General features: G+C 36.5%; 1 protein-coding gene across 5 annotated transcripts in view; it reads left to right on the top strand.

Moving 5' to 3' along the window:
* Positions 1–13,709, top strand: part of LOC113232442 (protein polybromo-1) — a 42,156-nt gene that overhangs the window by 12,621 nt on the left and 15,826 nt on the right. For all 5 annotated transcript variants that reach the window (XM_026467177.1, XM_026467179.1, XM_026467181.1 and 2 more), the window contains exons 12-22: positions 186–450; positions 2,434–2,532; positions 2,913–3,074; positions 3,654–3,860; positions 7,831–8,013; positions 8,910–9,058; positions 10,039–10,157; positions 10,899–11,012; positions 11,999–12,165; positions 12,968–13,034; positions 13,386–13,491. In XM_026467177.1, the coding sequence (XP_026322962.1) occupies positions 186–450; positions 2,434–2,532; positions 2,913–3,074; positions 3,654–3,860; positions 7,831–8,013; positions 8,910–9,058; positions 10,039–10,157; positions 10,899–11,012; positions 11,999–12,165; positions 12,968–13,034; positions 13,386–13,491 (1,638 nt within the window). The remainder of the gene's footprint in view (positions 1–185; positions 451–2,433; positions 2,533–2,912; positions 3,075–3,653; positions 3,861–7,830; positions 8,014–8,909; positions 9,059–10,038; positions 10,158–10,898; positions 11,013–11,998; positions 12,166–12,967; positions 13,035–13,385; positions 13,492–13,709) is intronic.

Genomic DNA, 13,709 nt, shown 5'->3' with positions numbered 1-13,709 from the left:
TGCGTGCGTGCGTGCGTGCGTGCGTGCGTGCGTGCGTGCGTGTGAGCATGCGTTCGTGCTTGCGTGTGTGTGTGTATGTGAGGAGTGATATTATTGTGTAATTGTAGATGGTTTGCATACAGGTGTATTTGTGTGTATGTAATAAGTATATCTGGTTATTATAATCTTTAACATTTTACTTATAGCAAATCGCCAATTAGCACTCATCTTCATGAAGCTACCAAGCAAAACCGAGTACCCAGACTACTACGAGTTAATCAAGAACCCGATAGATATGGAGAAAATAGCACACAAGCTGAAAAACAACATATACACGTCTGTAAACGAACTTGCATCGGACTTCATATTGATGTTTGACAATGCTTGTAAATACAACGAACCAGATTCGCAGATTTATAAGGATGCGCTGATATTGCAGAGGGTTTGCTTGCAGACTAAACAGATGTTGAGGTAAGACTTAGTGTATTTAATATTTGCTGTTTGAGAGACGGGCGTAATGGTATATACTCGTATATTTATGTCGATTATAGAAGTAAGGCCTTTAAAGTACTCTTTGGACATCTAAGACTGCGCCGAGGCAGCGATACGTAATTTCGTTCATTTGAACCCTTGCTGTATCATTATTACTGAAGGTTTAGTTACGAAATTAATGTATAAGATATTTAAAGATTCACTCTATAAATCATACTCTTCAGTCACATGTTTTTACTTTGATTTTGTAATTTCAAAATAAAAATCCGAAGTTGTCTCTGAAACAAAAAATCAAAGTAAACCCTTACGGCGTAAATACTTCATGGAAGGTCATCAGTTTTTGAATAATAACGAAACTTCATATTTTCTATAACGTATATATATTACGTATTTAATAATACGAAGGGAATATAAATTTGCACGCGTTCCGCCCATACTAGTCAGGGCCACCACTCTTCCCCCTTGTCCATTTTAACCCTATTTCGGCCGTAAGACGTGGAGATTGTGTCGCTTGGGCTTACACACGGCTATAGAAACGTATGCCACACGCACCCATACACGGAGCGCATAGAATACCTAAGCGTCAGAAACTCGGTGCCCTCTGTCTTGTCATCCGCCCATTTGCGCTGGCTCTTAGAGAGTTATCGGATATTTATTGAGAAAGTAGTAAAAAAACATTCATAAGTGATATTTTTATTTCTATGACCACGAATAGCTTTAAAACTAGACCTAAGTTACCTAAAATGGTCTATATCGACTCATAGGTGTTCATTTAAACCTGCAAGGGATCATTGTCAGAGAATAAAAAAAGAGGGTGCGAGATGTCATTGCAGTTCCATAATAATGGAACCCATTTAGGCAGGTCGTGACCGTACATAAATGGAATAATCCATAGATAGTACTTATGTCAATACATAAATGTTTATGAGACGTGATAACAATATGAAATTAGACTCTATTAGATACATAAATACATACATTTTTTAGTAGCAGTAGAGATCCTTGTAAAAGAGTTCGTCCAGGGAAGTACTGCCACCTTGCCTATTTCTGCCGCCAAGCAGTAATGTCTGCATTACTGTGTTCCGGTTTTGAAGGGTAAGGGTGCTTGTGAAATTACAGGCACATGATGCTTGTCAACTTACGTCTCAGGGTGACGGGCGCAGTGGCAGTGCCCTTAGATATTTGCGATTTAAAGCTCTGAGTGGCACTGCAACGTTATGGTCAGGCTACACGCCTTACGCTTACCATCAGGTGCACGACTTGTTCGTCCCGTCACTTGATATTTAAAAAAAAATACATAAAGGAAATGAACTGTTTTCCGGATTTAAATCGCGTATATTTGTTTTTTCAAACAAACCGACGGTTCGGGCCCTTTACAGGTCCCATGGTCACGGTTGACTCAGTCAAAAGTCAGTCTGTACGCGATTTAAATCCGGAAAAATAGTTTCATTTCCTATGTGTAATAATCGCGAAAATCTAAAAATACATTATTTTTTTCCCGAATTAAAAATCAAATAAGTTGTTAAGTCCATTGTGTCTGTAGTTTCACCAGCACCCTTCAAAATCGAAACGCAATACTCACATTACAGCTTGACGGCAGAAATAGGTAAGGTGGCTACAGAGGTATCCAAACTTTCAAATATTCATCAACTTAAAATATGTTTTTGACAGCTGCGACTGTGCTACTCACTTAGGTAGGTTTAACCGTAGATTGAAAATTAAATAATGTGTGAAAATCGTGAGAGTAACAACTTATGTCTCAGGGTGACGAGCGCAGTGGTAGTGCTCGTCAGATCTTTGTGATTTATAGCACTGAATGGCGTGTCGCTCTCCACCAAGCTCACGACTTGTTCACCGTCATTTGGTGTCAAAAAAAAAACCTCCGCTTTAGACACTAAAAGAAAATTCTATCTAAATTACTGTCCACAATAGTAGTATGACAATGGGTATATTTGCCAACAGGGAAGATGACGACGCAGTGCCTGACGTACCAGCTCTCGTTCAGGAATTGCTATTGAACCTGTTCACTACAGTTTACAATCATCAGGATGACGAGGGCAGGTGAATAGTTAAATTTTTTTGTTGTTTAATTGAGACTCGTTTCGATCCTGCAGTCAAACTGTATGTACAGTTTTGTAGGACTATGTTTAGCTAAGAAGACCCCCTGTGTACCCCTTTTTTAATTTTAAATTGAATTAAATAGTATAAATTAAATTCACGCTATAAATTAAAATAATAAAAAATGCTTAACTTATATAATGGTGTTACAAAAATTGAATAAAAAAAAAATAAAAATAAATGAAATGTAACATTAAAATAGAGAGTCATCGTTAAGGTAATTCAATTATAATAAATAGAAGACTAATTAAAATTTTTATTCAGTTGCATGATGATTTGCGCCTGCACAGATCTATGAAATATACACACAACTTTTCTCCTAGGTGCTATTCGGACAGCATGGCCGAACTCCCCGAGCATGACGAGACGTCGAACGGCGACAAAGTACGCGCGATATCATTGGATCTAATCAAACGGCGGTTGGACAAGTGCTTGTACAAGCGCCTCGATCACTTTCAGCAGGACATGTTTGCTGTTTTTGAACGGTAATTCAGTACGAAATTTAAATTGACCAATGACATGGGTTTATTTTTAAGGCACACACTAATGGCACTAGTGAAACCCTATTATATACTATAAACTATTCACTGTCGCCTTGAAAAGGTCCAATTTATAGCGTACGTCAGTAGAACAAGTCCGCAGGCAGGGAATTCCAGTCCCTAGCCGCTCGCCATATGTGGAAGCGAAACGCTTCGTGTGAATCCGGGGAATATCCACAACATAGACCACACCAGCCCACGTCTAGTCCCCCGATGATGGAAAGGGGAAGGCGGCACCCAATCATGCTATTCCTTCGCACACTCTTCGTCATATACCCTGTAGAATACCGATAAGCAGGCAACTTTAGGACGGTGTTCAAGGCTCTGCAGCTTCGCCTCTGCTAAAAAAAAAGACAGTCACAATTACATTAACGTTACACCCACAGTCATGAGAGAAATAACTGTAGGCCATACTAAAAAACATAAATACTTCTCCCGGCCCGGGAATCGAATGCCGGAACTTTGCGTGGCAGACCAGCATGGCAACCGTATAACTATTATTATACCTATTTTCTTTCTTAACAGCGCTCGCCGCCTCTCCCGTACGGACAGTCAGATCTTCGAAGATTCAGTGGAACTCCAGTCCTACTTTATGGAACAACGAGATATACTCTGCAAGAACACTTTACAGTCACCAGCTCTATCCTTCACGAGGGAGATGATGTCCACTAGTATGGAGCTAGTTAAGCAGTGCAAATTACTACAGGAAACTGAGGAAGAAGACGAGACCAGGTAAATTTATTTGAAAGAGACAGAATGACGTTGTTTGTACCACAAATTACACTATCGAAAAAGAAACAAAAACAAATAAAAATAACAATATAAAAGCAAAAAATTAATTAAAACCAAACTAAAAGAAAGGCACTAAGTATAAACATACTGTTTTTTTTAATAATACTAAGTGACGGGACGAATAAGTCGTGTGCCTAGTGGTAAGCGACACGCCTGTCCCTACAGTAGCAGTGCCACTCAGAGCTTTAAATCATAAAGATCTGAGGTGCACTGCCACTGCGCCCGACACCCTGAGACATAAGTTGACAAGTCCCATGCAGTTCGTTTAGTTTTTTATATACACTTGTTTGTATATTAAATAGGAATTTATTTCATCAAACACATACATGTAGCTCTGATTTCTTTTACTAAGTTCATGAATAGGATGAAGTCTCAGCACACGTATAAATACATAAATAGTGTTTTATTGTATTATATAGTATGTATGTTAATCCTTAAGGTATATATTATATGGGTCATGGTTGCCTGAATCCATTGACTTACAATTATATGGACGTCGGGTCCGCGCTAAAAAGTGTCCGCACTTGTAAGGCGCTAAAATCGTATACAGAGCGCGACACTCCGCTTTAGTCTTCATTTGTTCTACTGACAGCGCGATACTGCGATGACATAACAATTTAAATTTCGAATAGGTTGACTTGGGACATTTTTTTCTTGGTTTTTGTATTAGACCCGTCGTCCATTTATTTGTAAGTCAATGCCTGAATCAAATAAATAAATAAAATAGGGCTATTTTGAATCTCCTCCTGTGTTGTCTGTCGGATCTAGTTGGAGCATAATTACTACAATTCTGAACAAAACGTCTAGAACAAAAACAGTCATCGTTAGTCTAATTTAAGTTGTAAAGTCTGTTCAAATCCATTTTGAACAAAAAGTAAACTCAATAAATCAAATAAGTAACACTTTCACGTATATTCGAAGATTTCGACTTGATATGTCATCACTTTTTCAACAATATTCGTTTGAATACCATCGTAAAATCGTATTTGAAAAATGGTAGTTTAAAAATGAGGTATTCATCCATACTTCTATGACTTGCCTATGGTTGCATAGTGCTGTTCGAAAAAAAACATTCGGTTCAATCAATTATCGCAATCGAACGAGTATCTAAGTGTAAGGATTTGAAGGAGGATTTAAATTGAAATTTTAAATATGCTTATATAGGTTATGTAAGGAAAACCGCTAGTGTGACTCAATTGAACAAATCGATTCGTTCAATTAATTAATCGATTTGTAGTTGGCGTTACAATTGGCCACCACTAAACCGTCTATGGTCGGGTCAGTGACTTGTTTGTTTACTTTTTGTTCAAAATGGATTGAAACGAAGTATAACTATTTACGTACTGGTTCCGAGTGATAATAGGCAAAGTATACAGTTACACTATACAAACATAACAAGCAAAACAAATCTAATTAGGGCAACAAAGGGTACAAATGACTGATACCAGACAACTACGTATTACTATTCCGCAACCGACTAGCAACATGACGACTTATGTTGCAAGAGAAGCCATTTCTTGCACTTTCGTTTGAAAGTAAAAGTATTCCATAAAATGCGGGTCGATTTTAACACAGACAACTGACAGTTCATAGCAGCCATGTTGCTGAGGCTGATTTTGTCAAAGCTGTTGTTTATTTTTCAGTCATTAAAGACAAATTTTAATCAACATGGCAACTTACATCGTTTAGAAACCCGTGCAAATGATAAAAATTTAATATCAAAATGGGTGTTCTATTATGGCCGTTGCGCCCATTTTTAACCGACTTCAAAAAAGGAGGAGGTTCTCAATTCGACTGTATGTTCTTTTTTTTTGTATGTATGTTACGCTTTAACTCCGGTATTTGTGAACCGATTTTCGTGATTCTTTTTTTGTTGGAACTCCCTGTACTTCCATAGTGGTCCCATTTCATTTTGAAGAAAGTCATCCACCTCGAAGGGTGGCTGTTCACGCATGAATTCATTTTTATAAATAGCGCCTAACTTTAATTTATGAGCAATGACTTTAATGGTAGATATTGCTATTTCTCCAATTCAAGGCGTTTTTCTCTCAACATACTTTGAGTAGTGAGAACCGATTTTTATTATCTCCAGTGTCAAAACCTGTATAGTGACGAATCAGAGGATATTTCAATAAAACTTAGCAAATAGACGTAATTCTACGTACTTTTGAGGTCGGTTTTTTTTATACAAGTCCGGATTCGAACCCGCGACCCTCTGCTTGAGAGGCAGTAGGTCATATCTTTAGGCTACTACGGCTTTTTTTAACTTCTGTAATGACATACTAAAAAGTTTCAACGTACATTATTCAGATTAATTATTACTTAGTAACTCATTTGTCTAAACATTTAGGATTTTTTTGTTAATTGCACTGTTTGAATGCAAAAGTTGAAAAAGAAATGAAATTTCGTGAAATTTTTAGTAAATAATTTATTTACTGTCGAGTATGTTGATGTCTTTGATCCTTTGTATTAAATCTAAACTATTCTTTAAATAAAAAGGCGTTTTGAAAAAAGATTTTTCCCGAATAATTAATATTTAGATTTTTTTAGCTAATTCGTAATTTGGAGCATCTATATATAAGACAACTGGGCGGATAGGAATATTTTGTTTGTGAATTTTTGGGAGACCGTAAAGAATTGGTGATTGTGGACTCATTGGTGTTATATTGCTTTTTTGCAGTCTGTTTCAAAAACAAACATAGAATTTTTAACAACATGTTTAAGGTCTAAGAAACACAGCAGTGGGGTCCCTACGTAAGACCGAAAAACCGTCACCTTGAACAACATCTAAAACCTTATTATTATATTCACTTCTGTCCAAAATAACAATACAATTACCTTTCTCTGCCTTTGAAACCACCAAATTATTGTCATGAACTTTTTGTTGAATTGATCGTAACAGCAACGTATCCCGGCGACTAGAACTAGATTGAGAAGTTTGAAATTTTTTAATTGTATTTGCAACTAATGCCTTAGTATCTACATCGTTGCTATAACGAACAATTGCGACCTCAGAATCCACAGCCAAATTTTCTTTTAATTAACTGCTTGAAAAATATTCAACACAAGCGCAGCTATTTTGTACGATTTAACCTTCACTGGATTCGCGGAGTAGCAAATTAATTTACTTCCATTTTAATTAACATGAACCTTCGCAAAGTGACGCCTGAATCTATTAATAACTTAATAACTTTAGTGTTTATGAAAATAGGGTGATTTGCATTAATATTATACATAACTTGTTAATGACTACCACCGTGACTATGAGACCTGTAAAGGGCCCGTAACGTTGGTTTATTTGAAAAAACAAATACACACGATTTAAATACGGAAAAATAGTTTCAATTCCTAATTTATTTATTATTTATTTAACAGTTTATTGCATATGACGCAAAAGTTCCGTTTATTTCTAAAAGAAATTTGTTCTTGCAGACCTAAATACAGGACACATTATTGTGTTTAAAATAACAGGTTTACATGTAAAATAAAAACTATGTAATAATACAAATACAATATCGAGAAAATTGAATTATTATAAACTTAGATAAATACATATTTCAGAATATAATGCCGATGATATAGATGGAATAGTGGAATTTACATTCGTGAACAGCAGTAGGAAGTGCGTTCCAAGTTCGAACGGAATGGATGGACGGAATTAAAAAAAAACATTTTTATCTCTAAAAATACTATTGTTGTCAGATAACGAAAGTATCTAGCATTCTTTCTACTGTTTCAACTTTTTTTATATTCATTTCTCACCACCAAATCTTCCAACTCCTTTTGTGTATATTTTATTATATGTTGAGTTCTTTGCAGCAACAAAATGCAATGTGTTTTCAGCAAACGAACATAATGTCTCAAGTCCTTTGTACCAAAATAAAAGTAAAATTTTTTCATAACTTTTCAGGTCAAGTACAGACGATTCGATGCCGTCAGGAGGTAATCCCATCCCGCAAACGCAGTACAATAAAGGCGACTTCGTGTACGTGCAGCCCGAGAAGGGCAGCAAGGACCCCATCATCGTACAAGTTGAACGGGTCTGGACTAGCAATGAGAACGTGCCGATGATGTATGCTAATGTCTACTTTAGGTGAGGACTTGTATTACATATATTTCTATACCTATTTTTCTAAACCGTCTTATTTATAGAACCTAGGTATCACAGTTTGTTAATTTAATATGTCAATAATGTAAGAAACTATACACAAAAAACCATGAATGTCATGGTAGTAAAAACATCTTGATACTCAAACACATAACATAGCGACGTTTTCGTCAGCTTCTGGTAAGAACATTCCGTCCTTATATTGTTGATATAGCTTCGTGGGAGCGCCATTGGTGGATTTTAGAGCCTTGATCCTCTCAGTATTACGTAATGTATGGTTCTCTAATGGTCTGTATACGGGCCTCGCGGCGATCCTTACTGGCTAGCCAGTAAGAATGGTCCGCGGACCATTCATACGATGAACCAACGCGTATATAATAAATCTGCCTGACGATACCACCAGCGCTCCGAGTACGCCTTCCTTTCGCTTTTAACTAAAAATGTAGCTAATCCAGCGTTTTTTTTAATTCATCTGATTTTTTTTACTTTAAATAATGTTACTTTTCTTCATACTCGCTCGTAAACTTGCTCTTGCTCATGACAAGCAAAATCAACCGTAATGTCCTAAATTATGCACACGGGATATTTATTCATACATCTATTTCCTCACAAATGTGATGAAAAACATTGTATGTAGCACGGGCGGTAAAAATTACAAACCTCGAGTCATTAAAGCCTTCAGCCTTCGGCTGTTAGAAGTAACGGACTCTCGTTTGTTAGAAGCCTTATTATTATTAATTTCTTATTTACCGCCCTTAAATTATTATTGTATTATTTTCTTTATTATTAGTGTGTAGTATAATTTTAAATTGCCATGGCCGATGCTTATTATTGACATGTAGAAAAAATTATGACTAAATTATTATGATCATATTGTCTAGACCGCAAGAAACGTTCCACGTGCGCACGCGCAAGTTCCTGCAGCAGGAAGTGTTCAAGACAGAGACGCACCGCACCTTGCCTCTTGACCAAGTTCTCGGGCCGTGTTACGTCATGAACGTGAAGGAATACTTCAAGTTCCGCCCAGAAGGTAGAACTTAGTTTCAATTAAGACGTGTATAATCAAGAGCATGTGAACTTGACACTTGTTGCGGAATAAAGTGTGCTATTGTTAAACTTGACGTGCTTTTGATTGTATACTATCGAAGACTAACGTCGAGATTTTTATCAGCAGGGTTTACTAGGCCTACTTTTTATTATTGAATTGTATATTATATTTAATAAGTTTTATTTTTATTCTTTTTTTATAATATCAAGTGACGGGGCGAACAAGTCGTGCGCCTGGTGGTAAGCGACACGCCTATCCATAACAGTTGCAGTGCCAGTCAGAGCTTTAAATCGCAAAAGACCTTAGGGTCACTGCCACTGGGTCCGTCACCCCGAGACATAAGTTGACAATTCCATATACCTGTAATTTCACCATCAACCCGTACCCTTCAAAACCGAAAATTGATTTTTGTTACACTGTGAGCAGTCTAGATTTAAATTTTCCTTTTTGTACTTATTTCATATTAATAAATAAAAAGCTATAGCTACATGTAAAATAATAAATGACAACCCTACCATAGTAGAATAAGAACCAGCGCGGTAACTCCATATTAAACCTCGCAGCGTGGTTTGTATGTGTACGTGCCTGCTGCATGTCGTGTACGGACGCACAAACGTGCATAACCTAAGGGTGCTGCAGCGTTGCATAACACTGGTTGTCTCAATGCGCATTTCATTATGCGAATGTGTGCGTCCGTACACGGTTGGGCAAACATACAAGCCGCGCTGTTATTGTGGACGGAGTTGCCCTACTTGTTCTTATTCTACTGTGACCCTATGCAACGAGGGACATGTAGGCATTGGAGCACTACTGAACAGGCGGGAGTTGGAATACTTGTCGTATGGTATAAGTCATAATCTCATAACTATACAAGTGACAATTGCCTGTTGCCGTTATTCCATTTTCGACGATAAGCAAGACACAATGAAGAAAAAGATAGATAAGTGATTCCGTGTTTGCAGGATACGCGGACAAAGACGTGTACGTCTGCGAGAGCAGGTATAGCACGAAACATCGCTGGTTCAAAAAGATCAAAGTGTGGGAGGGCGCCGAGAAAGAAGCGACACTCGTTCCTAGAGAGGTAATACGACAAATCTCTGGTGATTGGTAGATGAGGTCCCGGGTTCGATTTCCGGTAGGACCAATCTTGGACATGAACTTTTCTAATTGGTTCTGGTCCGGTTGTTCTGGGAAGCGCCTCACAGCTTCCGTTGCTCTGGTACTCCTAGTACAGAGACTTCGCTAATTTCAGACCAGACAATTGCTGTAATTGTCTAGCACATTATTATCTACTCTTACTAGGGCAATAAGAATGAAAGAAAAACGAGGTGGATGTCGGTATTCGAGACTTTGCACACTCTTTCTGCTACTTCATAACATTGTTGAATTGGAAAAATCCTCTAATGACATTGTTATTATGTTTAAATAAATAAATAAAAAAGAAATAAATCGACCCTGGAAAGGACGTCTAAAGTGAATTTGGAAAATATTGCAGTAGAGTGATATAAAGCAAGTTTTTTGTGAAAAAAAATCATGACTAATTTTGTTTGTTATATAGAAAAGTAAAAGTTCCAATTTTCCATATAACAAATAAAATTACAGTTATGATATTTTTTTTCTTAAAAAAAAAAAGTACTTTAAATCGATCTCTTTTAATATTTTCCAAATGCACGATAGACATTTTACCATTCCAGCGTCGAAATTATTAATATTTTTTGGGTTAGTAAATTGGTCAATGACAGTTAAGTTTTAAATAAGACATGGACCAAGTTGTCGTAAGATAGAAGCTGGAGTGTTACTTCTCCCTCTGCCTATGTTATAGGTGCCCCTGGAGCCAACAAGAACGTTGTCAGTGTATCGCGAACGAGTTGAAAAACATAAGGACGAACTCGCTGAGCTTGAGATTCTTGAAAACGTTCAAGAGAAGGATAGACCGGTAAGTCTTACTTTTTCTAGAGGTGTTCGGTTTTTGCCCAATATGTGTACCGAGGTACAACTTGCGTTCAAAAAAAAATTATATAGAAAAACCATTAATATCCTTTAAAATTCAATAGAAATTGCTGAAAAATTAATTCTACAATTATAAAAATAATCGACACTGCGTTTGACGTAACGTACATTGTCGTGATTTGACAGCTTTGATTTGACAGGTTAGATCGAGAAAATATCCGTAAAGAATAGCCAAAAGTCAGTAGTGAATATATAAAAACACAAAATAGTGACACTTTAGAGACGCGAATCAAACTTGGATGGAAAAGTAAAGGAACAAACGAAAGACAGGACAGGAATCTCTTTGACGGTAACGTGTCGCCTGCGTCATGAAGTGACGTTTAAATAGAGTTTAACAGCTTGGGTCATAGTTATTTTAGCCAACTTTATTACATATAGTAATAATGGCCTCATAATGAATAAGTTATAAAAGAATAAGTGGATATTTTTTGCAGACCTACAAAAGACGAATAGACCTTAAATAATGCCGATATATGGTACCATAGACATTGCCATATATAATAATTATTGTTTTGTTGGTCATTTCTATTTTCGAACGATAGTTTTGAGCGGTATACTTGTGCCGCTCAAATTCATTCATAAATTCTTTTTTTTTTTTATGAATTAACCATATTTTTATATTCAATTATAGAGGTACATGTTTTGGGCTAAGTTGTATGGAAGACTAAACGGATCCTTTAAAATATTTTGCGTCTAATATTATCTTAGTAATTTTCATCATTCTTCAGTCAGAGGACTAAAAGAAAATACATATCTGTAAGGTTTAATATATTTCTCATCTTCTTTCTTTAAATCTGTTCTAAATTTCTTTTTTGACATTCAAGAAGCTCTGTACAATTACGATTAGGGAGAAATTTAAAAACTTATTTTATAAAATTAGTAGGTATGTGAAATGAATATTAATTTCTACAGGACGTGGTAATGTACAACCCACTGGGCACAGACGACGAGAACACGTACTACGAGCAATATAACACGCCCTGCTCTGGGGTGATCAAAACGGGAGATTACGTGTACGTTGTCGCCGAGGGAGGCAAGCAGATGATCGCGCAAGTCGATACTATTTGGGAGACAGGAGAGTGAGTTAGAAGAATATACTGTAGCATATAAACAGCTATGTCCGGTATTAAATGCCTATCATTTGAGATGTCACTCAGATGTCTAGTTATATCTGAATCTCATCTCTGTTTTCTTTTTTATACAGTTATGTGTCTTGAATATTTCTGGGTGTCGGGCTTTTCTTTATTTGAATGACGTAGACCACTCGAGGAACGAATATTATTTAATGATTACAATTATTTGTAAAGTTACCGCAACTCAAGCGATTCGGAGCTTATGTTCGGGTTTCGGGGTGAATGTGAACTGTTTGTTGCCGCGGGGGTGTCACTCTTTATACCAGCCGGTAAGGGTGGGCTAACGTCGCGTCGTCACCCGTGAGAGTTTTCTGGTGTCTCGGTTGTCGATAAGGTGCCATTAAGATAACGATACAAAAACTATTCTCATTATGTGCTGGTGTCTATTAAACTAGAGACGGTATCTCACTCTGATGCCATGATGCGATTGGGGTTTCTTCCTTATTGGTTATGGTTATGGTTAATAAATCCATCAAACCAATGTTTATCAATCAATTTTTTTTTATTCAATCCCTTGTTAAAAATACATACTTCTCTTTTGTACTTCTTGTAATATGTATTTTTTAAAGACTCAAGGTATTTTCGTAAATTATTTTATTCATATCTCTCCTCTTTGTTTACTTTCTTTTCATAATTTTAATAACAGCTTCAACTTGTAGTAATAGATTGCGCCAATAGATGACGCTTAAATGTACTGTAATTAATAATGAAATTTACTGTCAAATAAATATTTGGTTTCTTGTTTCAGCAATAAATGCTATTTCCGCGGTCCATTCCTCATTTTCCCTTCGGAAGTGTCTAATATTATTAGCAAGGTAAGAAAGAATACGCTATACCAGTGCGTTAATATTTTACATTTTATAGTTTCGTCTGTTTTTTTTTATGCCCTTACTACAGAAAGTCCCTTGTTTGATGTTTCACGATGTCAAACAACGCTTCTCAAGTAATTTCGTGTAATTTTAAAGGAAGGTGAAATTCTTCCGCGGTGTGCGCGAGCATTCTCGAGCATGCGCGAGAATTCCGCGGAAGATTTTTAGAAACAACAAAAAACTTGATTTACGTTAACTTTTTTTTTTAATTAATATTTTTTATTATTAATTTATTATTTTTAAATTACAAAAAACTCGATAAACATATTATGTGTCTTTTTATATTTGTATTTTCAGCATTTCTACAAACAGGAAGTGCTTCTAACTACAATGAATGACACTAGTCCATTGGTGGGAATAGTGGGAAAATGTGCCGTCCTGGATTACGACGATTACCTCAAATGTGAGTTTTTGCTTTTACTTGGTTTTGAGAGCCTTTGCCGTCAAAACCACTTGATTCTTTAAACGTACCGATTGTGAACTGTTTGCCAAAAGATTGATTGTATGCAGTCTTGACTTCATGAAATCGGTCTTGACGGAGAACCGGAGAACGGAAGTTGACCCCCATGACGGCAGTTATATCGCCTACGCTCTATAGCTGTCCAAAATTCAAAATATCGA

The sequence above is a fragment of the Hyposmocoma kahamanoa genome, unplaced genomic scaffold (assembly GCF_003589595.1).
Source record: "Hyposmocoma kahamanoa isolate Upper Pololo Valley unplaced genomic scaffold, ASM358959v1 76, whole genome shotgun sequence".
NCBI lineage: Eukaryota > Metazoa > Arthropoda > Insecta > Lepidoptera > Cosmopterigidae > Hyposmocoma > Hyposmocoma kahamanoa.
The sequence above is the reverse complement of the archived record's forward strand: the minus strand, read 5'-3'. Positions and strand labels throughout refer to the sequence as shown.